This window comes from Podarcis raffonei, chromosome 3 (genome assembly GCF_027172205.1).
Source record: "Podarcis raffonei isolate rPodRaf1 chromosome 3, rPodRaf1.pri, whole genome shotgun sequence".
Taxonomy (NCBI): domain Eukaryota; kingdom Metazoa; phylum Chordata; class Lepidosauria; order Squamata; family Lacertidae; genus Podarcis; species Podarcis raffonei.
This window is the reverse complement of record NC_070604.1, coordinates 80,159,978-80,185,949: the sequence shown is the minus strand read 5'-3', so window position 1 is coordinate 80,185,949 and position 25,972 is coordinate 80,159,978. Positions and strand designations below refer to the sequence as shown.

The 25,972-nt window shown below is 40.6% G+C and overlaps 1 protein-coding gene across 1 annotated transcript in view; it reads right to left on the bottom strand.

Annotated features, from left to right (window-relative positions):
* Positions 1–1,666: 1,666 nt before the first annotated feature.
* Positions 1,667–25,972, bottom strand: part of CHRM3 (cholinergic receptor muscarinic 3) — a 222,103-nt gene continuing 197,797 nt past the window's right edge. The window contains exon 5 of the mRNA XM_053382623.1: positions 1,667–5,803. Within this exon, the coding sequence (XP_053238598.1) occupies positions 3,988–5,784 (1,797 nt within the window). The 5' untranslated portion in view covers positions 5,785–5,803 and the 3' untranslated portion in view covers positions 1,667–3,987. The remainder of the gene's footprint in view (positions 5,804–25,972) is intronic.

Here is a 25,972-nt window from a genome sequence, read left to right as displayed (position 1 = left end):
TTCCATCAAGAAGCCATTGAACATTTTATAGTTGCACTACAATTACAAAGGATCGTTAAAGACATCTTCACACATCAAACATCAGATTTATTTAATTTTATTTCTCTGAAAACAATCCCCGCATGTTTGCTTCTTTCGTGTAAACAGTGGCGACAAGTTGTTTTTTTGCAAAAAAAATGCTAACTTTTGATTTAAAAAAATACTCTCTCATTAATAAATCAGCAATATGCAAATTAGCCTCCTTGTTGTAGTCTGGCTTCCTCACATCTCATAGAGGAAATTGTATTTACCCTAAATAGCAAAAGATAACGATATGACAATATATATGTATGAATATACTGTATATATAAATGTTAAAACAATAGTTGTAAGGTCAACTTGAGCAACGAAATGTCTTTCTGTTCTTAATAAGTAACTCAAGAGGCAATGTTCTAACAAGCTGCAATGTCCTAACAAGCTGCAAGAACTTAGAGGGAGGAAGCACTATTTGCTGTCAGGTTTCTGTTCCCACTGAAGTTTTGCATTCATAGGGCCAGGAGGCAAAATGCCCCTCTGTCCATGGCCGTATGCCCACTCACTTGTTAAAAACAGAGCATTCTAATGGTCAGTGGGGCATTCTCTGCCATCGCCCAAGGTATTTGCCTTTTCTGTTTTCCATCTTTAACACTAGCCTATATGTGGATTGACTGAGATGGCTCAGTTGGTGGAGCATGAGCTTCTTAAGATTCAGGGTTGTGGGTTCGAGCCCCACATTGGGCCAAACAATTTCCACATTGCAGGGGGTTGGACTAGATGATCCTCAGGATCCCTTTCAACTGTCCAGTTCTATGATTCTGTGAAATCCATGCCTCTCCTTTTGTCCACAGTTCCAAGGGAACAGGCAAGTTTGCAAACCTACCAGGAAGGGATTGCTTAGGAAATTATTTGTAGCCCCATCCCCACACAATGCTTCTCTGGTCTGAAGTCCACCCTTAAAAAAAAGAAAAAAGATTGATGTTCCTGTTATATTTGTTTGGGTAGAATATGTAACTGGCTTTTTAGATGAGCCTGGTATGAGAGCTTTATATGTGATGGTCTTCTAAAGTGCCTTGGGTTGCATGTGAGTTTTAAAAAATAAAAGCAGATCTGGCATTTGGTATGGGGTGCAATTCTGACATTCACTCAAGTTCACCATTTGTATTTTATTTATTTGTTGTTTAAATTTACAGCCCCCACCTTTCTACACAATGGTATCCAAGCTATCCCAATTCTGCACCTTGTGGCCCTGGCCTCTAAAGCAACATGTCACTACACCCCTATGCATGCCAGCAGTCCTAATCACTTGGTTCCTTAGGAAAAGCAAAAACACACCCCTCCTTTAGAGTTCCTACCTGGAAGTTCTCCACTGCTTAGAATCTGATAGTAGTTGCTGCTTTCCAACCTGTTTTGTGTCGTTATCCCCTTCCCCAATTCTGGGAAAAGCTTTTCCTGTTCAGTGTATACTTCTCATGCAGCTCATAGGAGCTTTCCCCTATACACCTTTGGGTGTACGTGGCAGCTGCAGCTATCCTCACCTCCAGCCCTGCCAAGACCAGTCTATGTTGGTGGAGTGCAATAAACGAGAAACTCTTCCGTGCTCACAAATGGAACCTACTACAATCAGTGATGCACAGACCTGAAAGCTGTGTTCATTTCTCAAGAACACCTTTATGATTTTGTGTTTAAAGGACATTACAGTTGAAGACTGAAGAGCAATATTTATCAACATTTAAATAAAACATTTTGGTGGCTTTTATGTATAAATATTTCTTCATATAAACATAACACAAAATTAAATAGCTCAGATACACAGACACTATTTAATATACTTCCACTGTTGTCAAAATCATCTGTAAACACCATCTCACACTGAATACAAAAGCAGCTTTTATACCAGTTCTGTGTTCACAACACTGATTCCCCTTTTCATAAAGGAAGTTGCACTTTTATTTTTTATTTTTGTTAAATCTGAGTGTCAGGTCTAATGAAAAAAAAAGGAAGAGGGGAAAAAATTCCACAAAGAAGCTTGGTCAATTGAAAGCATAATATACAAAATTACCTTTCAAAATGTAAGTAAATCTGAACTGAAACTAAGTTTTAAATTACAATCCTTTCCTTGGGGAAGTCCTGACTTTTATGAAGTACAGTATAGGCACAATCCACTTGGAACATCTCCTCTGCAATCATCACTGAGTGAATGGGAGTTGCATAAGAGGACGGTGGGTTGTGTCCAAGATCTCAGGAACTGACCACATTATAAATACCAGGAGCCATCACTGCTCACATCTCAACTATAAATATTAAAGCCCTTTTTTATCTTTCTCAGAAGGTGCTTAGCTATTTAAAATAGCAGACTACTTACATTAATTTGGGACATTGTACTGCACAAACTTGAATTTTCCACTACTGGTTGTAACAACAACAACAACGATAACAACAACAGAAGCTTTCAAGATTGACAAGCATTTTGGAAAGTGCCAAGTCAGTTTCTTTAAATACATAATTATTTCCCCCCATTTCTAAAAACACTTTCTAAATGTGCAGAAAATAGAGACAGACACTCGTTCTGAGAATCCCCTGGTGCAGTCTGATTTAGGAGCCTGCCTGAGAGAAGTGATGTGCTTATTACGTAGACTTTTGACTTCTTCAAACCCTTGAATAAATGCACTGAAATAATCACATGCTTTCTTCCTGGTGCTGCCCTCAGAACTCCTTCTTGTCCCCTCTTGCCCACCCCCCAAACCAGCAGAGTGGGCTGGACTCCCCTAATCTGCACAGAAGTCACAGTCAACTTCTAAGCAACCTGGAGACTCCCAGAGCCACACTGGGCGCTATCCTATTTGTACTGGCATAATTGAAGTCTGAGAACCAGGCCAAAAGTCCATCGACATTCACGTTTGATGCAGAAGTACATCCTGTAAAGACTGCAGCTCCCAGTATTTTGTGTTCTCTGTTGAAGTAAATATTAGTAAGGATTCTCTCATCTGCATGTGGCCTCACATCTCCAGTTGAGAGACTGTGAGCTCTTCAAGGTACATCTCTATATGAAAAATATACATGATACTCATTTCCGTTGTAAAAATGTGTGGCTATAGTAAGTGCCCTTGTTTGTTTATTTAAAAATATTTCTAACCCGCCCTTCATTGCAAAGCAATTCCAGGACGAGGCACAAACATAATTAAAACTGCATCTATAACAATCATAAAACAGGGGCCTTCTGGTGTTCTTCACTGTGGTGCGCATTTATTGTGAGGGGTTCGCCACTTTAAGGAGAAGCCAAAATTTCAGAATAAATTAGAAAACATAAATATAAGCTGAAAAATGATTTTCAAGGCCCCTTTGTGCTGCTCGCATCTGACAATCATGATAAGCAGTGCCTCAAAAGACAGGCATCTTATTTCCTGGTAAACAGATGGCAGGCTCTGAGTGCCTTGGTTCCTCCTCTGCAGATTCTTTAATAACTTGGACCACAAGAATTGTCATTACATCCAAAAGAGGTGAGGAAGGGAAGCTCTAAGAGGTTTGGTGCAACCTAAGCTTAGAATGCACACATATGTTTTGTTTTGATAGATCCGTCCAACTAGTTACTTCAGCTAAAACCTACTTTACTCCTTAGGAATGGGCTAGCTGCATGTGCTCACCTGAGATCCCAGAATGGATTTACATTTGAATAATTGGGCAGACCACCAATAGCTTTCATAATTGCACTGCAACTCCTTGGGATTTTGTAGCAAAACCTTCAGACGTTTGATTGTTCCTTAGTAAAAAACCTCTGCAATTAGTTTGTTTTTGCTTAATGCGGTATAAACCATTACATTAAACAGGAAGTATTAAAAGGATAGATGCATACACCAGACTGATCCTTTCTCATCTTGAAGATGAAATATTTGTAGTTGGCTCCAGCAACCACCCTCCCTCCCATTTTTGCAATCCCTTTAATATGTTTTTCCATTGTTAAAACATACTATTTTATGAAGCTTCCCGTGGAATCCGCTTATGAAAAATGACGGACTGTCTCTGCTGGTACTGTTGCTTACGTCGTTTACGTTTGTCACACTGACATAGCAGTAACATCTTAAAAGTGGTTCTGAATGTTTTGTTACACAGTGCATAGCACATAGGGTTCACTGTGCTATTGATGTAGCAAAGCCAATACCCCAGGTTCCAAAAGGTTTGGGGAATACATTTATTACAAAAGGTGTTTACCAAGACCATGATGTTGTATGGGGTCCATGTGATAATGAAGGCAAACAAAATGGCACTGAGTGTCTGTGCAGCTTTCTTTTCTTTGATGAGTGACATTCGTTTCCGCTTGGAGATCTGACTTCTTGTCTTCAAGGCAAACTTCTTGGCCAGGGTAGCTTCCTTGAATGACAAAGGCAGGGCAGCAGGTGCCTTATGTCCTGTTGAAATGCCATCAGTAGCCTTTCCTGTGTGTGTTGCTGATCCTGGTTGAACAGGAAGTTTAGGAAAGCTCTTCTGCAAGTTTCCATCTTCTAAACACTTTTGTGGATGAAGGTTTTTAGGCTTCTTGTCTTTTGACTCTGTGTCCATCTTTGACAATTCATCCTCTGACCCCTGCAGGTCTTCTGATGAGGGTTGCTTTGTAGAGTTTAGGATAGTGTTATGTCCTGGAAGCTTCAGTACAATGGAATAGATGGCCCTGGTCTCAGAGGCAATGTCGTCTTCGTCCGACGAAGCAGAGTTCTCAAGAGATGCGTTGCCATCATTGTTGTTCCAGCTGTCACTGCTGCTGTGCTCCTGATCAACCTGATCTGGGCTTGGCTTCCAGCTCTTGGATGTCATCCAGAAGTGGCAGCCGCCATACTTTCTTCTCTTTGAGCGCTTTGCATTATGCTGCTGCAGCTCATAGCTGCTGCAGCTTCTAGAGCTGCCTGTCTGGTTGACAAAGCGTGCTGCCTCAGCTTCGCTGCCAGAGGCCTGGAGTCCTGCTAACTCTTTGGTACGCTTCTCTGTCTCCTTGTATATCCTCCAGTACAAAATACTCATAATGGTGACGGGCAAATAAAAGGCAGCTATTGCGGTGCCAAAAGTGATGATAGGCTCAGTCAGGAACTGGATGTAACATTCACCTTCACCGACAGTTCGCTCCCCAACAAAATATTGCCAGAACAGAATAGCAGGGGCCCAAAGGACAAAGGAGATGACCCAAGCCAAGCCAATCATCACCCCAGCTCTTCTGGTTGTTCGTTTTGCTCTGTAGGTAAGTGGCCTTGTGATGGAAAAATATCTGTCAAAGCTTATGACCAGCAGATTCATAACTGAGGCGTTGCTAGCAACATAGTCGATGGAGAGCCACAGGTCACAGGCCAGGTTTCCCAAAGCCCAGCGGCCCATGATGATATATGTAGTGAACAGGTTCATGGAAATAATGCCAATGATCAAATCTGCGCAAGCAAGGCTCAGCAAGAAGTAATTGTTAACAGTTTTCAGCTGTTTGTTGACTTTAAATGCCACAATCACAAGGATGTTTCCTATGATGGTCACAAGGGCCAAGAAGCCAGTGAGTAAAGCAATCAAGACAACTTGCCAAACGGTGTGACCACCCAGAGGATCAGCAGGAACTTGTGATCCATTGGTCATTTCCATAGTGGTGAAAGAGAAGTTCTCATTTGTTTGGGAGAGGCCATGGCTGCTAGTGAACGAGGATGCATCACTTGGGAGGCCTGTTGTTTGGGAGTCTTGAATCCAGACAGCGCTCACAGAAACCAAGGAAGAGATTGTACTGTTGCTAGATGGGACCATTGTGACGTTCTGACATATTCTGCAAGGGGAGGTGGACGAGAAAGAGAAGAGAGAGAGAAAAACAAATTAGGATTTGTTACTTTGCTGGCACCACCATATCAGTTATTATTAGTTGAATATCTATTACATCTGAGACATCAAAGTATGTGAAGTGGTTATAGGAAGAACATTTTCAGCTGAGTTAACACAATTTGAGGGAAAAGCAAACGACAAAAACCACTTGCTTTATTAAAACTGCTGCTAGGATATTATTGTGAAACTGAACATTTTATGGTTTGTTAGAGACAAGATCTGAGACATTATATAAGCTTCAAGACTTGAACATAGTGAAAATTGTTCACTAGTTGCTAATTCAAAGGGAAATTGTTATATACTTGGTGGCATATAACACCAAAACATTGTTTAAAATTTTGACACATATACTCAGTCATGCTGAAGATGTAAGAATGAGGCCCTGATCAATAAGGAAGATCAGTCTAATATTAGAATGGCAATTCAGGGACATTTAAATTTGGAATTTACATGACGAGTTTGCATAGGACTTATTGAGGACTGCTATTGTCTGTGATAAGTCTCTTTCACAAATTTTGTACTATTTTACCAAAAATAATATGCAAACATAGTTACTGATCCTCAGCTGGACTAAAAGACAATTCTTCAAAGACTCTTTCAGACTGAGCACCGATCCCAACCTCACATGCTTTCAAATTCCATCATTTAAGTTCAACCTGGTATATTTAATATAGTTATAATATATCTGGCTTGTTATTTGATTGATAGATGTATTTTATTATATTCTGTAAGCCACCCTGTGTAGGCAAAATATAAACATTTAAACACACACAAATACAGAAATTATGTATGTATGTATGTATTATGCTTGCAGGCTTGCCATAGGCATCTGGTTGGCCACTGTGAGAACAGAATGCTGGACCAAATGGGTCAGTGGCCTAATCCAGCATGTATTAGGACAGATATAGAGAATCATTGATCCTCCAGATATGGCTAAACTACAGTTCCCATTATCCCTGGCTATCGGTCAAGCTTGCTGGGGCAGTTGGGATTTGCAGCTCAGCAGCAGATGGAAAGGAATATCTTACTACTGTGAGGGTGATTGTCTGAAGGAAGGAAGACTGGCCAACTGTGATTACAGAAGTCAAAGGAAGGGCAGGGGTGGCCCCTTTACATGGATAAATAGCCCATTGCCCACTTTTGCCAACACTGAAAGTGTCCCTTGGAGGTACGAGGGCCCTTTAAATTAACTTCAAATATAAGGGGAATAATTTATTCTATTTGCATACTGCGCGAGGTTTTGCAAACCCAGCCTTTCCTTCTCATTTAAATCAACACAGCCTATTTTTCTGCCGCCCTCAAAATGTTCTGTGTTACTTCCCCCATAAAGCTAGAGTCTATTGTGCTGATGGTCTTGGAAAGAAGCCCAAACAAAGCAAAAGAGAGAGAAGGGAACGGCAGACTTAGTATTCAAAATCCGATCTCCCTGTACCGCCAATATAATTGGCAAGCTTATATTTCTGCTTTGTCTGCACCGTTATCTAGATGAAGTAGTTTAAACATTGGAGGATTTAGAACTGTGAGATAGGGAAAGCATTATAAATTGCAATGATAACCTGAATGTTGTGTTAAAACTCCAACAATATAACATTCTATGATTTTCTCTTTATAACAAGACACGGCTCTAGAAAAACAGTCAGACTTAAATTCATTATTCCAGTTACATATTTGTGCCATTTAGAAATACTTCATTATCACACAGGAGTGATGAGTTGGACCCAACATTGCGGGGGCAGGGCGCTGTAACATGTGCATGACATCAGATGTGTGATGCCCCCCCCCCCTGTTTGACCAGGCCTGCTGAGACATGTGGGAGTCCCTTTGAGGAATGCCAGAGCGCCTTCCCAGAAATCAATCGCCCTCCAAGCCTCCTGCTTCCACCCGGCAGGCCAGCGCTCGCCCGTCAGTGGCAGGGGATACGGAGGGCAAAAATCACCCTCCATTCCTCCCACTGCCACCTGGTGGGGCAGCACTTGCCCAAGAATGCTGCCTCTGCAGCACCCTTGCATGGCGCGGCCCAGTCAAGCAGAGGGGCAGCAATGCTGCTGCAACTCTCCTGCTGTCAGACCTGACCCAGGAGTGGAGCTGCGGCTGAGCACGAAGGAGGTTGCAGCCCTTTACAGGAGAGGGGTGGCAACACTGCTGCCGCTGCCTTTTCTCTACTTCGCCCCCGGGTCAGACCTGACTCAAGAGCAAAGCTGAGGCTGGGCGTTCGTGCTCGCCTGGGGGCTGCAGGGGATGGTGGCCCCCTCAGTATTGCGGGGACTCAGCCCCCTGCCTAGAAATACTGAGGGGGCTGAAGCCCCTTCCACCACTTATACCTTGCACCCCTGTTATCACACTGCACATTAGTGCCAATTAGAAATGCTTCATTATCATGATTGGAATGTATTTGCTTCTTTGAACCCTTCCTGTCCTTCACTCACTAAGAATAACTGGGGTGTATGTTCACCCAATATCAATGTACAGATAGTTTGTTTCTTCATAATGGATGTTTTTGGTGCAGTAGGTGATCCTGGAACTTTGCATTAAGGCTGTCATTAAGAATGTTGCAGTACAAAGTTAAATGAATGGGAAGAAGGGAAGTCAACCTGAGAGTAGTGCAAAATGTTGAAAGGGGAATGGGCAAGTGGGAACTACAATAGTTTTATTATTTTTCATTAAATCTGTATGTTTTCCTTCATGTGAATATCACAGGGAGCTTCACAACATAAAAATACAAAATGAGAAGACTAAAAACAAGACAAAACCAACGCACAAACCTCAACACATTTAAAAAGACATATAATGTTAATAAGCCAAAGGCCTGGTTAAATAGAATCTTTTTCACCTGGCACCATGGAATGAAGGTGACAGATGGGTAGAGCATTCCACAAATGGAGAATCACCACAGAAAAAGGCCCATTCTCATATTGCCCCCCTCTTGTTGACAGGTACACAAAGAGGAACCTCAGATAATGATTGCAGGGTCTGGGTCTATTTGTATATACAGTGGTACCTCAGGTTACAGAAGCTTCAGGTTACATACTCTGCTAACCCAGAAACAGTAGCTCAGGTTAAAAACTTTGCTTCAGGATGAGAACAGAAATTGCACGGTGGCGGCAGCAGGAGGCCCCATTAGCTAAAGTGGTGCTTCAGGTTACGAACAGACCTCCAGAATGAATTAAATTCTTAATCCGAGGTACCACTGTACTATCCCACATGCAACATTTCCATCCTGTATGAGTCACCCAAGCTTTCTGCACTGAGTGGGGTCTGGGGGCTTTAAAGTGTTTATGAGGTAATGTATTTAGAAGCCTCTGCACAGCTAGTTACCCTGATAATGCAGGTTTTCTAGTTGCACAAAGGTTTCTAACACTGTTCAGCTGAATGTAGTTAAAAGCCTTCTTCAGACCCCCTGAGGTGTTGGAGTGTTAGGGAAAGCGCTTTCATGTACCACCTTATGGCCCTCTTCATGGACACATTTAATTCCTGGGGAGAGTTATGAAAACTGCTAAGGGGGGCTTAGGTGATGCCAATCCTTTCCAATTGCTTATAAAATGGGAAGACCCTTTGTCCAATCTGTCTGAGCCTTTGTAGGTTTAATGTTTTTGGAGAGTAGTAAAATACTTTGAGACTTTTATGTTATTTAGATGGAAAATACCAACGTTATAGATCAGACATGACAGGGTGGGTCTCCACTGTGATCATTGCAGAAACAAAGAACAAATGAAAAATGAACAAAACATTAACAATGAGAAGGGAAAGGAATAAAATGAATGGGGCTCTCAGAAGTGAAATGAAAGTTTGTGAAGTGTGCATCTCTAGTTTACATCTGTGTTCAGAGATTTATTTATTTTTTGGTCAAAAAATTTATATGCACATTTAATAACAAAAACTAATGGACTAAAATGGGTCTCAGCCTTCCTGGCTTGGATGCCTAGGTTTGTGCTCCATGAACAGAGCTTCCATTCATGGAAGGAGAGTTCTGCATAAGGTAGGAGCCCTTCCATGAGCAGAGATCTTTTATGAGTGGAGGCTCCTTCCATTCAAGGAGTAAAAACTCAGGATCCAGTTCTCTGATTGCTGTTGCTCCAGCACCACTACCCAAACATTATTACTGTAAGGAGAAAATAAAAATGGACTCAAATTAGGTTAGATTTCATATATTTCTGTACGAATGACCTGACCAATCAATGCTAAATTAAGGAACACCACACATCTGGCAGTGTACTGATTTTTGAAATCAACATCTTACATTAATTTTATACAAAAATGCAATCTCAAACGTTATTGCTTAAAATTTAGGCAATCAGAGTTGATTGTTCATTCATACTTTGGCATTGCTTTATCTGTATTAATCAAAAGGAAGTGCATGATGCTGCCACATATATCTTTGAAGCATGATTTCAAAAAATAAATCTAAGCCATAAACCATCATCAAGTTAAGCACATGAATTTTAAAAATATTGGCACTTCTTGTACCAAGCAGGAGTAGCACATCATATTTTATATTCCAGAAGCTCAGTGACTCATTCGTCTCATAATTTTTTGAGCTGCTTTGCAGCCACTCCTAAATGATTGAAACACGTTTCAGTGAAGCCTTCCAGAAATGAATTTAGCTGTGTCACTTTGGTTTCTACCTCACTTGTCCTAAAATGAACTTGGGTGCTATAGTCATTTGTTGCATCTTCTAAAGAATATGCCAGGTTTCCCTTTGACTCTTGCAGATCATGGCTACAATATGAATTGAGGTCCAATCCAGTCATCCTCACATCCTTCTCAGTTTTCATTCCCACATATTCTGCTCTGCATTTGGTGATAATACAGACCCCGGCCTTCTTGTTGATACAGCCCAGCCTCTAGAACGCCTTCTAGGGACAGTAGTGCCCTTTAAATTCCTCTTAAAAACTCATTGTTCTCCCCAATTTTACTGGAATCTGACTCTCCAATTTTTCAGGTTTTGTACATGGCTTAGTTTTATCTGTGATACACAGCTGCATTTTGTTTTCATCGTGTTTTTAGAAAATTTTGTTGAATGTTGTGAGCTATTATAAACGTGAACTATCAGGATGAGCCCAAGTGAATACAGCTGATGTTCATATCTGTGTCTAGTTATGCAAGAAGAGGAGTTTTTCATACACAAACTTCTGCTGCTTCTTTGGCCCATTCTGCCTAACTGGTAATCAGCAGCACCACTCTGACAGGTTCTAGTCACCACTGAAGTTACAGTCACCTATTTAACTTGTGGTTTTGTGTTGTAAATTTAGCAAATTACCAGATTTTCTAGAGACCACTATGGACATTCATATAAATTATGATTATGTCATTACTTTTAACCAAATAATGAGTGACAAGGTCTGTTTTACAGCTCAAACAGAGTAAATTATCTATAGCACGACATAAATTGTTAATATGACCTTATCATACTATGAGGACCACAAGCTATATCTGCTTTCTCTATTATACTATTTTGGCACAACCCAGTGTTATGTTAGCAGCAGGAATTTTCTGTTTCAGAGCCAAACTTCAAAGTTTTACTTAACAGTTGTCCAATTAAGCTGATGGCTCTTGGAGGTGTACCATGCCAAAGGGTGAGGCTGCATGTATTAATTTGCCCTATGACCAACTATATTGGCTCTATTGATCCCAAAGTATGAGCCGCAGCATAGATACAGTATATAGATTCAAACACTGAAGTATACATTGATGTAAGCTTACATTAATGTTATATAGTAGAATCCACTAGGTGGTGCCATAAACATGCAAATAGAAGTGTCCCCCCCCATACAAGTCAGATGAAATTGCTACAATTAATGTATGTAAGATCAAAACAACACTTTTCAAAAAGGTAATAAATATTTGCAATACACTGCTTATTTGTGGATTTGGAAGCTAGAAATGTACAAGGGAACATTTTGTACTGCTTTTGCTCCTAATTGATTTTTTTTTTTGATAAGCCCAAACTATATACTAGTTCCTGATGCAATAATAAATGAATCATAATCTTGCATGTAAGTTCACAATTTAGTACAAGCACATGATATAACCTGAGAAGTAGCCAGAACAGCAATCCACGTTGAGGTACTAATTCAAAAGATCAACCATATGACAGTTATGGAGAAAGCACGTAAATCTTGGCATTCCATCCAGGCATTTGGAGATAAGTTTAAAGTTGATGTTAAAATGGATTGGGTTTAACAAACATGATGAACTTGTGATAGCAGCAGAAAAAAACAGCAAGTGAATGGGTTTATTAACACATCAGTAGTAGTTACCACTGTACTGTAAATTTACCACTGTGTTCTTTCTTTGGCTCCTCAGTGCATGTGGAGATGGAGAAACACCCCAAAGTTAGAGGCTACTCTCTCTTTCCCTTGCCCTACCCACCCTGTAGTAACTTCTTGTTTGCCCCAGCCCTGCAAAGTTCTACTCAGCAGAGACCTTTGGCAGAACACAAGCGGCTTCTGCAACCTTAATGGTTGGGTAGAAGGGGAAACAAGCTACACCTGATAAGTTATCTCATCTGCATAACTAATAATAATATTTTTATTATATATACCCTGCCCATCTGCCTGGGTTTCCCCAGCCACTGTGGGTGGCTTACAGCATATCTAAAAACCTAAAATATCAAGCGTTAAAAACCTCCCGATACAGGGTTGTCTTCAGATGTCTTCTAAAAGTTGTGTAATTCTTTATCTCCTTGACATCTGAAGGGAGGGCATTCCATAGGAAGGGCGCCACTACCAAAAAGGCCCTCTGCCTGGCTCCCTGTAACTTCACTGCAAGTTACATATAACTAACATGCAGGGCCCCTTTTTGCATCTCTCACTCAAGGGGGAAAAAGGTTGTGTATATGCAAAACAATCCTATGTAGATCTACTCAGAAGGAAGCCCACTGAGTTCAAAGAGGGTTTACTCCCATGTAGGTCTGCATGGGATTTGCATCTTTGTCTTTAGTTTCTTGCCTGACTGTTGTTACCCCTGGCTCTGTCTACTGTTAGCTGATCTGCCCTCTCTGCTCTACCATACCCAATGGGCACCAGCTGCTTCCAGTTTGTTTTTATCTTTTAAAAACCAAACAGGGCTTTCGCTGGAACTCAATTCCAGTACCTCTCAGGTGGGCACCACTGTCATTATAAGAGAACAAGTGAGGCATTCACAGTGAGTTCCAGCACCTCTTTTTCTAGAAAAATAGCACTGTATATGGTGAAATACCATCATGTAGCAAAGTGCTATCAGAGTGACCTTGATCAAGGTTATTTATGAAAATGTACTTTTGATTTATAGCTTGTGGTGGAAAAGTGTGGTGAAACGTCCTTTCCTGCCAAGAGTTCATTAAGGCTTGTTTCACAAATCACAGATAACTGAAGGCTTTAAATTTATTATAATTGTTCTGAATTTTTAATTTTGTTACACAGGTAGCACATATATCTTAAGGATTCGTTACACTACATGTTGCTGTTTGCTGTCTCTTGTTATTTTTAGGTGATTTAATAATAGTAGTAGTAGTAGTAGTAGTAATAGTAATAATAATAATAATAATAATAATAATAATAATAATAATAATAATAATTGGTGCTTATGGCAATTCAGTGCTTGTGGGGAAGTCTAATTCCCCCCCATTCTGAAACCACATTTTTTGGGTGATATGTGAAAGTGAAATTAGACAATAAAAGAATCCCTCATGACAGAGGTTTTCAACCTTTTTGAATCTACAGCTCCCTTGACCAACTGCATGACACATGTTTAGTGTCCTGCAGAAGGGGGGGGGAGGAAAGAGGGACAGAGGCCAGTGTTGCCCGCAGCACCCCTGACTATCATTCAAGGCACCCAAGGGTGCCATGAAACATTGGTTGAAAACCACTGCCTTATGACATTGGGTAGGGCGAGGCAGAAGATCTTCTATCATTAGCAGTCAGTGCAACAGTGCTGCTGCTGCTTCATATTGGAAGGCAGAAGTGGAGGGGCAAGGTTGGTGTGGTGCAAATGCACTGGCATAGCCAATGCAGAGGTCCACCAGTGTGTTTGCACTGCACCACCCTTCACCTCCCATTGGTCAGCACAATGCAGCTGATTGGAGGTTATGTTAGCATCCCACCTCACTGACATCTACTGCCCTTTATTTTAATCAACTTGAGCACTGAAACCCAACACTTTTGCTATGCATCAAATTGAAGAAAGAAACAAATATTTGCTAGCATAGAGTCAGGCTAGCGATGATCATCCTCAGCCTAGGCTAAGGATAACCAAATTGATCCATTCCATTATTGTCCCCCAAACTGAGTTAATTCTGCATGAATTGGGAGAATAACTCTAAAGTTGGAATTGCTGTGCACTGGAACTCAATGTAACTACCATTATCAATACTGCTGCAGCACATAGGGTGGGCGAGTATGGTTTCTTGTCAATATGAAAAAAAGTAATGGGCATAGAAATAAGAAATATCAATATGTCAAGAGGCAAAATTATTTTAAAACCTCTTATAAACCTAACCATGGTTTTGGGGGGGGAATATCCATACAAAATCAGACAGGAAAAGAAAAGAAGCAGATAAAGGGGAGCAGGTTGATGAATACACTGGAAGAAATGACCTATGTAAAGTTAAAAAGGTCCAAATAGATACAGCTTGGTTTAAAAAAAGATACACAGAGGGAGGAAAAAATGAGAAGGCCACCTGATACTTCTTTCCAAGTATCTGAACATTCAGCACTGAAGGAAGAGAGAATATGTAAGGAATCTCTCTCTGCGGGGACCAAACAAGGCCTCTTGGATGTAAAAGCAGCAGCAATACCACTCAGCTAACAGATAATTTCCATTAGCTTAAAGTAGTCATAACTCTTTAGTTTCTTTCCTCTTGGCCTACAGCCACTGCAGAACAAGGACATTGCTAACTATTTGGGGTAGCTAGAAGTGATAGGATAAGGACTTCATAACAGTAATATTGATGGCTATAAGTGCACAGAAACATTTCTTTCAAAAACGATACAGTGCTTGAAATTGAGTCAGAATCTCCCAAAACTTTGAGGCTTTTATCTATGAGGAGACATAAACTACCCCAACTTCTCTGTTTATTTTTAATGGAAATTCTGTTGCTATAAAATCTGCATGATAATTACAGGTCAGATAACAAGCCATTAAAAGCCAGAATATCATTATTATGTACAGAATTCCAATAACTGAAAAAATAAGCTCATTTCCCTTGGAACCTTTTTTAAAAGTCTATCTTCTTAAAGTTATCCATTGTTCAGGCATGAAACTTTGCTATTTCATGTAGTAATGGAATTTCTGTTGGGGCGGGAGGAGGACTATACTGGTCTAGTCAGCTCATGATGCGAGTGGTGCTGAGTAATGGCATTCAAACTTTAATTGTATAGAACTGGATTTTCCCTACAGAACATAATTTTTAAGCTCCTTCCGTTCTTGTGCAAAATACAAAGTAAAACATGCCTAGCTACCGCATAATGAGATGGTGTTAGAAAGCTTTCATTTAATACATTGGTAGGAATCCAGTGTTCTAAGAAATGGTGCCCAGTTCTAAATATTATCCTGAAATACAAAATACCACTCACTCTTATAAAAACTTGCATCAAAAATTCATTGGACGTTTCCCACATTTGCTTCATAACATCACTTCAGAAGTTACCCTCATGGGCAAGTTAAGCCATATATATTACTAGAAGATAAACATGTGGTCTCAGTTAAATCACTTCACATGCCATGTGGGGTCTCACGTGACTGAATGCAGCTCAATCTTCAAAACCAACAAAACATAAAACATAAAAACCCTGCACACAGAAAACTAGATGCCAGTAAGAAAGTTAAAAGAATAAATTCCCACTTAACTTGCCAGGTTGTCAGTGTTCAAGGATTTACATTTGCTTGCTTGTTTAAGGTATGGAGGAGCACTCTGGCCTCCAGCTGCAGTCCACAGTGATACAACCAGACACAGTTTTACCACCTTATCTGCTGTTCATGTGAAGGATAGGCCTCAGAGATGCATGAAACAGGCACACACACCACCACCACCCTTGAGAATTGGTCCTAGATTTGCTTCAATTTTCCAAGTATTTCTCTTAGACTAAATTCCCCTTAACGTTTTGCTTTAGACAGAGCCGGGGGGGGGGACACACACATAAGTTTCTCTAAGCTTTTTTGAAACAATTTTTGCCTCATCCCAGTGTGATTTACTTCCCTCAACATTCAATAGATGCTTCCCCTAAACAGGAACTTCTAGGCTTGGCCTGAAATTCCACTTCAGGTAAAATTCATACTTTGGTGTAACCTCATAAATTTGGTAGTGGTCTGAATGTAAATGATGTGAGGCTTTCAGGTTACAACACAGTTACTAAAGAGAAGGAGCATTCAAACAGGGACAACTCGAGGCTTACATTAGGAGAATGATAGCCAATCTGAGGAATGGATTGCTGTTTTTGTAATACAGTATATACCAAACCTGCCTGAAAAGAATCTGTGAGCTTCCAGGAAGTACATAATTTAGACAGGACAGGGGGCGCTGTAGAAACCAGAAATCAGGTAGAATGTGTAGAACTATGGTTGAGAGCAGATGATGCCTAGAATGCTTGGGTGTCAGTTGGGACAGAAGGAGGAAGATGGAGGACAGGGAAGAGAAAGGATTCTCCCTCTCAAGTCTCTGACCACTTACAATAAGTTTTGGGGGGGTCAGCCTGGGAGGATGCATACTGTGAGCTCAAAGTACTTTCCCCTGCACTATATAATTACATTGCAGAAGGAAGGAGAAGATACTTTTCTTCCCTTCCTACTCTCCAGGACAGTGTGCCCACTTCTATAAAATGCTAGTTTGGGACTGGCAGTCTTCTAGTGCCAAAACAATTGGACAATGAAGGTGGGAAGGGAGATGTATCCATCCCTTCCCTTTGCTGAACCTCCCTTCCCCAGGTGAGCAGTCTGAATTGCAGTACAAAGCTCTTATTCCAGGCTGCCTAGATCCCCAGAATACTCCTGTGAAGGGTAGGGATATACTGTGACATTATGCAGCAGATTTTACTTGTATCTACAAATAATAAAACACAACTATTAAAAATTTACATAGACATCAACACTATGCTGCTACATATCCGTGGAAGAAACATCCTGCAGCTGTGAAATATCAAAGCTCAAACAGTTCAAGGAAGAGCCTTTTGATGACTCTACTATCTCCCCGCCTTTCACCTGTCCTTTATCATGCATTTACGCACAGGAGGTAGCATCTTTCACTGCCAAGGTGGAGGCAAATTGCATCAGACAGAAGGAACAAAAAGAGCTTCATTAATGAAACAGAGGAAACAACTTTGCCAATGTAAAGTGTCAGCAGAAACCATCCGGTTCAGTTTCAGACTTCAGTGACCTTATGAGAACAGAGCAGGTAGAAAGGGAATATTAAAAGTTATGACTACCCTTGATTGAGAATCACCACTCCATAGAGAGAAATGGGTGAATGCATTTCACCTTGAGACTCACTTCTTGCTAACAACCCTCTTTTCATTTCATAGTGTAATCACTCTTTCAGATAATATGGTAGGAAATGTTACAAACTGAATACACACCATAATTTTTAAGCGGGGGGGGGGATTCCTGTAATAGCTTCATACATAAAAACCTTGTTTTGCTAGCATAGAGCTCACTTGGAGCATCAGCCAAAACCCTTGGGACTCCAGTGTGCACATAGATCTTTGCCCCTACAGTGGCTGCCTCATTCTCTTCAATGTCTGACCGACCTCCACAGTGCAGAGCTCTGCAAGGGAGGAAGCCCTTGTGAGCACACCTGGACAATGGGACACTCTTAGACAGCAGCAACAGGATTAGAGTACCTCATCCAAGTGAAATGGAGTTTGCTGCTTCCTGAGAAGTTAAGTATGCTCCATGTGTGGTCATGATTCAAGCTTGGCTGAGGACCAATGTGCTGCAAGGTTTGAGTATCCATTGACTATTGACTTGCTGGCCTTATGAATGGCTGTGGATACCTCCTCTGATTGATCTGAGTTGCGGTGGAACTATGAAAAGTCAGCTTGGATCAGACATAACATTGAGCAGTGAAGTGGATTTTTTTCTAAATGGTGATGTGAAATTTACACAGAAGGATCCCAGGAACTACAGGGCAGCCATGTGGGTGCAATCTTTTGCATTACAGCATTTGGGGTCCCAAAGGCCTAATGAATGTTTGGGTTTCAATAGTGACTGCTGAATTTATGCCTATGGCATTGGAGTGTGTTAGGGATGTGAACCCTGACAGGGCAGTAGTGCTCCCAGACTCCCTATCAGAGTGTAGGCATAGAATGTAAATGTAATCTGGTGAATGAAATAAGGCTTTTGAATACTGGATTGCAGCTAATTGATCTTTTGGTTCAGTTAAGTTGGGTTCCAGCTCAAGTGGGCTTTTTGGGGGGAACAAGATGGCTGACCAGACAGCTAGGCAGGCTTTGGAACAGAGACACTGATCATGTGTTGCCACTGTCCTTTTCAGATGTTAAAAGTTGGGTTGAACAGACCATGCTGGCTGAATTGCAAGGGCAGTAGGAGGTGTGTCCTGTGGATTACATTGGTGTTCTCCTTTTGTCCACCGTTGGAATTATTCTGAATGTTTAAACTGAAAGGATGTCAGAGTCAAGTTAGTTGGTTCTAAGTGGTTTGTGCAAGCTTAGGAGGATTGCCTCTGGGTATCATGGGGTAGACAAAATGATTGCTAATGTTATATTGGATAGTTTGTGGTATATGGAACCCAGAGAGCTTCTCCTGATTTGGGTCTTACAAACTTATCTGTGGGGGCTGCCCTTCAGGACAAGAATTTCTGGGGCTTGGTGCTGGAGATTTAATGGCAGCTTGTGAAATATCTGAGGCTCTATGAAAGGCTTTGAGTGAAGTGTGATCATATGGTTGCTAGTAGGTGACAGCATCTTGATCTTGGCATGCCATTAAATCCAGAGGAGGAGGAGGAAGAGGTGGTGGTCAAAATTTCGCATTGCTCCCATGAATGTTAACATTGTTTAGAAAACAAGCCATCTCTGGAGATCACACTTACTATAGTGTGTAAGAATTATTATATTCTAAATCTGGTCCCAAATTGCCATAACTTGAGGATAACTGAAACATTCTACTTGCAATAGCATATTTTTGTGAAGGGTTATTCATTTGGCTGCCATCTACCATTTTGGCACTTCTGTTGCCTGCTAAAATAACAGCATATAGACACCCAGATAAAGCTTCACTTATTAATGTTCCAAAAATAGAAGAAATGATTTTGCTTAGATAATGCATCGTTCTTTTCCACAATGTAAGTGTTGTGTCCCCACCATCTGTTTCTCCTTAGCAGTGTACTCTAATTGCTGCGGAATACTTACAGAGATAACACATATTTATAAAGACTTTGGGTTGGATGCAAAGGTTCCCTTCTGTGAATGGAAGGTGTCATTCAATTTGACTATTCCACCTTCCACTCCCCTCGCTGCTTCCTATGTTGTCCTGGAGGATCTCCCAACCCTCTAAAGCAAACTTGAGGGTACAAGGAGAAGTGGGAGCTGAGGCAAATGCACCATTGTATGAAAGTAACTCTGCTCACAGAACTCTTGGCTCCAACTCAAGGTTAATAGCAATGCTTTAAATAGATATTTGACAATGATAGCACATGCTTAATGGCAAATAATGGGGGGGGGGGAGAGACATTGACACAATAATAATGCATTAGTGGTAGATTTTTCTCTTTTAGTTTGTTCTGCAATGCTTCCCTGATGCTGACACAATAATGTTGTTTGGAAGGGCTATAGTGCAACAAAAGTGGAACAAAAAGAAACCAGAACATTTATGGTGTAACTAACTATAGGATTTGAGTAGAAGGTTATGGGATATGCACTGATTAGAAAGGAAGTATGACTGCCCCAATAGCAACATGAATAAAAAGGATGTCTAGCATGGTCCCAGTATCTTTTGTTTTGCAACTGTATAAATCTGAGGCTTTGAATTACAAAGGTTTTGAATGATGCAGTAATCTACTTAGAAGTTCTCTTGCTAACCTTTCTACTGCAGGAGTACTTTTTTCTGTTTTTGAAAAAAAAACCACCCTAATGTGGAGAGCTCACATAAGATGAAAATGTCTCACAATCACTAAAAATTGAAATCAACTCATGAAAAACAGGGCTGTGCATGTGAATTTGAATAAAACCCAAGGATGGAACTGAACATTTTATTGTTGAAAGTGGTTTAAAATGTTTCATTCCCTTTCATTTGTGGACCCCCTCTTCAGTGTTTTCTGAGATCAGAATCCTCTAGCAGAGCCCACTGCAGATTCTTATCTGTAAAAACAGCTTCTCGAGTACCACAGTTCTGCACCTGTCAGAGAAAATCAATGGCATTCACTGACCTTTATCTCCTTTCACTGAAATAGCAGTGCAAAGATCAAGAGCTGCTACTCAGCCAACAAGAAATTGAGAAATTGCAGTTGATGGTATAAGGCTGGCTGGTCAAATTTAACTTCCAGAGTCCCCTCTAGTTATGGCCAAGAAGAATAGGGAGCAAAAACATTCAATAACATAAAAGAGTGGGTCACTTAATGTTTGATCATGTATGAAATAATGATTTCTACATTCGATTCTAGAACAGGTATCTGAATTGAACATTAGCTCAAGGGGGATCCCATGCAAACACTTGCAGTATTTTGCATACCTTATATAACCTGTGGCATTAGTCTCTTGGCCATTTTCCAGGTCAGCTAAGATTAATCTATTGTCACCAGAGTGGCTTATCATTCAGGCCAAGGAGTTTGTCAACACCTACCGTTCTTCAAACGGCAAAGCAGGTGTTATTAAAATCCCACCAACCAGTTTGATTTAAAAACAACAGAACACCACTGCCACCATTATTTTGGCACACTGCTTTAAATCAGTGTTCCCAACTTGCAGAGTAGTTACATGCTCATAGGATTCCTCTTGCCCACCCTTACGGATATTGCAGGACACTAAACATGTGTCATTGATTGAAGAGGATATTATTTTGGTATATGGGTGGGTTATTAATTAGTCTACTAGATGAAGGGAAATGGATATGATGCAGCAAGACCTGGGTGGGTAATTAATTGGCATTCCTTCTGTGAAATGGTTATTTTGTTGCAGGAACAAAGGAGTACTTTAGTGTTCTGATACTCAGATCTCTCCTCTGCCCTACACTCAGTTTCCCAGGCAGGTTACTTGTGGGCCTGCGTTTGTGTTGCACAACATCTCTCGGGTCAAAGGAGCATTTGGGGGCTCAGATCCTATTTCTGCCTTGTGTTCGGTTTGTAGTATTAGACAAGACTCATCTAGTCAAGCAGTGTTCCATTTGTTTATGGAACAAGCTAAAAGCTTTAGAAAGCTCACAAACAGGGCATGAGGGCAACAACACTTCACTTCAGCATTTGGTATAAAAATAGAGCAGGGGGGTTATGTGATTTTTTTTTATTATATGAGTTTGGTCTATCCATGTTGTCGTCTTTCAGGCTCTGCTCTGTGTTTTCTAGAAAATATTCTCTGCAAATAATTTATTGACCATATTGTGTATGATCATATCATGTGGTCTGTGGCTGAACTTACTTTCTTAAGATATCCTGCCCTATGCAGTGTTTTGGAAATGGTAACACAGTTGTGTTGAACCTGAGGGCTGATGACATGTCTGGACAGTGCAGTGTGATGGCATGGGACTTGCAAATCTATTCAAAAACTATGCACCTAAGCGGAACAGCACATTTTCTGTGGGCTCTTCATTGCAACCCATCAGTTTCCACCAAGTTCTGTCTTGCTGACCCATGGGCATTGCATGTTCCATTGGTGATGGTGGCTTGGCACAGTGGATGGGACGTGTAGAGCCAATACTTCTGAAGAGCACCAGCCTCCACTGATAGTCACCATTATAACTATTCTAATACTTAACAGTACAACATATATGAGTTTTCAGCTAGTATCGTCAAAGCTTGAAAGCTAAGTTTTGGAAAGAAACAGAAGGTGCCAGAAAAGGACAGGATTTATTTTTTTTATCTTTACTCTTCTATCATCCACAGTTCTGACTAATAGGCAGAACAATGATTTTGTGCTACTACAGTTATGCTAACAAATATGCTACGTATGCTACAGACTATGACCATAGATAAGCTGGGATCTTTGTGAAGGCCTCATTACATGATGTTTCTCCAAAATGTATTTACCAATATTTCCGGGCGGGGGGGGCTCCTTAAAAATCCCCTGTAGCTTTGAACATGGTGGTTGCTCCCCCAGGCTAAGACAGAAAAAAAGAGATGTTTCCAAATATTGAAAAATGCAGAATATTTGTAACTTAGACAGCATCAACTGTGCTGAATATGGTCTGCACAGCTAAATATTTCAGAAGCGGGAGAGGACAAAGGTGAAGATGCTGTGTGAGTCTATGTGCATGAGTGATCGCTTGCAGAGGCAAAAATGTCATTTATATAGCTAAATGTTGTGTATATAACTAGACATATGTGAGCTCCAGAATATGCTGGTGTACATGAGAAGTCACACTGATTTTTGCAACACCTCTAGGAGCATCTCTGAGGAGTGGGAAGCTAAACCAAGAAAATAAACTCTAGCTATTGAATGTTTTGAAAGATAGTTGGTCAGGAAGCAAGGAATTCAGCTCTATAACCAGAGCAATAAATCATTTTTAAACTGTTCCTGTAATTTTATAATTCAGATGATGGATTCAATCATTTGAATCCAACGGAACTAATTCTGAATCCAATTTTGAGAAATTAAACATTTCTATTTACACATCTCTCCATAGCATGCATACCAAGAACAGAGCTCTAAAAAGGCAATAAATTCACTTAAAAAGATGCAGAAACATTATTGCACATACTATAGGAAAAGAAATGAAAGCTGGCAGTAAGGAAAACAAAAATAAGCAAATTATAACATTAAGGAGCAGATTGCTGAACTACATTAAGACAAATACTACTTCTATTACAGAGGCTGAATCCCCATACCCGTAGAGACTGCAATGAAGTCAATATGGTATAACATGCCAAAGCTCTGCAAGGATCTCATCCACATTTGCAGCTAATGTGTGTCCATAGAAAACTGAATAGGGGTTCTTGCGCTCACCAGGTCTGGTTCTGAAATAACTAGTATCCAAGTATATTGATTTTATAGTGTCCAAGTCTAAGTATGTTGACTTTATCTTAAATGTGTAGATAGGTCATAGCACATCTCTGAGGAGCCTAAACCATCCTGTCCCTGGACTATGCAGACACAATGGGAGCAGAGAGAGAGAGAGGAAGAAATACAGCTATAAAGTACAGAAAAGAGGATAAACAACAGAGTAAAACATGAAACTTTGTGGGGCTCTTCTGACATTGCACTTTGATTCATGGAGAATAACTCTGAATGTTATTCAGTCCCATACAGAGCTGACATAACCCCTAGAATATATTTACTAGGAGTATATTCTATTGTCATTGAAATATTTTATGCCTGGCATCTGTTCAGTAGATAGGATCAATAGATACACTCCTGTTATAAACCCTGCATTATCAACAAACTATATCTGATCATTCTGGAGGTTTATGAAAAATTCACATTGAATTCTGAAATTGCCTGGCAGCAATTAAGGTGGTCTATCAGATATGCACATAAAATATTGTCATACATATCTGTATAGTATTTATCCTTTTTATCAGAACTTCTCAAATCCTATAGTAGATTATAATACTAAATCTACAGCTCAAGGTAACACTTTGCCTTTCTGGAAGCATCTTTTCAGATTGCTGCAAATTTACAACTGCATGACAGCAGAATACTCCAGCTCAGCCAAGCACATTGTTCTGCTCCTAGCAGAGAACTGGGGCAAAGCTTAACTGCTGAAAAAAATATGGCTGTGATTGAGCAATTTACAGAAAATGGGTGGGGTGAATGATATTTATACAGTGTAAGTGATATTCTTTTTCAAAGACAAGCACAGGATCTAACTGCTTATCACTTAAATCCCACTTAAGGGCTATATGAAATCCACATAGTGGCTGAGCAATTGTAGTGTTATAGTTTGTCCCCACCCTCACCCGCCCTTTAAAGCATCAGCTCAACTGTTAGGGGAGTATAGAGGAAAGTACCATTGAAATGGCTTAGCTGGGCAATGTGGACAGTTGTAGAAAATACCTCTGTAAGAGTTGTGAGGGATGCTTAACCAACAGGGTCTATTTCAGCTCAATCAAAGATTAAAATCTGTGACAGGGAGGAAATTGAGGAACTGGGTTCTAAAGTGGTACCTCAGGTTAAGAACGGACCTCCAGAATGAATTAAGTTCTTAACCTGAGGTACCACTGTAAGGGAAAATTGTTGTGGGAGAGAATGTATTTTAGGCAACATCCGGCGACATTGTTTTCTCCTTCTCTCACAATAGCTGAACCCGGAATCATGCAGTCAAGCAGAATGTTGGAAGTTTCAGCTTATATATGAAACTGCCTGTGTTGTGTTATTCCTGTATTGCAAGGGGTTGGACTAGAGGACCCTCAGGGTCCCATTCAACTCTACAATTCTGTGACAGCAGAATCTGATCCCTAGGTTTGTATGACCAGTTCAACCCTGATTTAATTGAGTTCTAGTTGTGCCTTAATAAGATTAGACTGAGTTCTCAACTACTATACTACAAGACTGGTTTAAACATCTGTTCCGTATTAAGTTTATACGTTATAAAGTAGTGTTAAACTTCACTGCAAAGGCTTGTTTTTACTTGGTATGAATGGGTGATTAAACTACTGTATAATTCAGTCATTAAACACTTAAGAGGCCCTGCTAATATCACTGATGACATTTTAATTTTCATCTGATAACTATATAAAGCATGACATCAAGTAAATATCACCTCTTTGATTTTCCACATAATTTCAGATCTTAAATGCAATGTTTAAATTTAACAGTTTTAATAAAACATAATTATCAGAACAACAGATGCCTCCGGCTGATACCCACTGACTATCACCAGAACCTCCCAAGAGGTTTGACCATAAATGCTAACATCTGCAGTGAATGACTCCCTCCCTCAATATCTTGCCTTCCTTCTGTTGTTGTTCTCAGAAGTCCTTGGAATTACCTGCCTTTTTTACATTAACCAGACCAGTAATCGGTGTGGACCAGGCTTCCTCAAACTTGGCCCTCCATATGTTTTGAGACTACAATCCCCATCATCCCTGACCACTGGTCCTGCTCGATAGGGATCATGGGAGTTGTAGGCAAAAAAACATCTGGAGGGCCGAGTTTGAGGAAGCCTGGTGTGGACTGAGTCTGAGAAAGGCCATCTAGAAATCCTCTGAAAAAGATTAATTGGCGGGCAACTTTATTCTGCCGACAATACAAAATACTCTGGTGGAGGGAACTGAGCAGAATGTCCTGTCTATGACAGGTGTGCATTTAGATGAGTGCATGAATTGGGTATTTCAGTTCAGTGTTCATTCATCTTAGCTATGGAACATGCCCAAGCCTGGACAATTTTATATGGACTCCATTGATATTACTCAGCTGTCAGTGTTGGCTTAACTGCTTGCAAAATCTGCTTTAAAAAATACCTGAGACTATGTATTTACACCCACCCACCCACCCACCTCACCAAATGGTCTGAAGTCATTTTAAACTTATTCATTGATTTACAAGTCTTTGTTGAATAAAAAGTGATAGCCCAGCATTTAGTTCAGCTACTTCTGTTGGATGATCACTCCACATGCTACAGCAATTGAGTCTGCATTCTCCATGTGCAGCCTTCCAGAGGTTCAGAACAGGTCAAGTGGAAACCCCTTTCAACCACAATAACTAATGTTATTACTCTTCACCGAAGAGAGCTTTGGCTTTCAACCTTCCGAAAATATTAGCAAGGGAAATCTCTTTTGCCCACTTTCCATAAATGGAAACGAGCTGAGGCCAACACCCAAGCAACTCAGCTGGCTGGACCCCTGTTCAATGGGCCCATGTGAGAAACGTCTCCTACAATGCATAAGCTATAAGGTAGGGGTGGCTAATCTGTGGCCCTCCAGATGTCACTAAATTGTTAGCCTTATCCATTAGCCACTACAACATCTGGAGAGCAGCATTTTCTCTACCCTGCACTAAGTTGACCTAGTATCTATTTGGAGAAGGGGGAGGATTCCTCA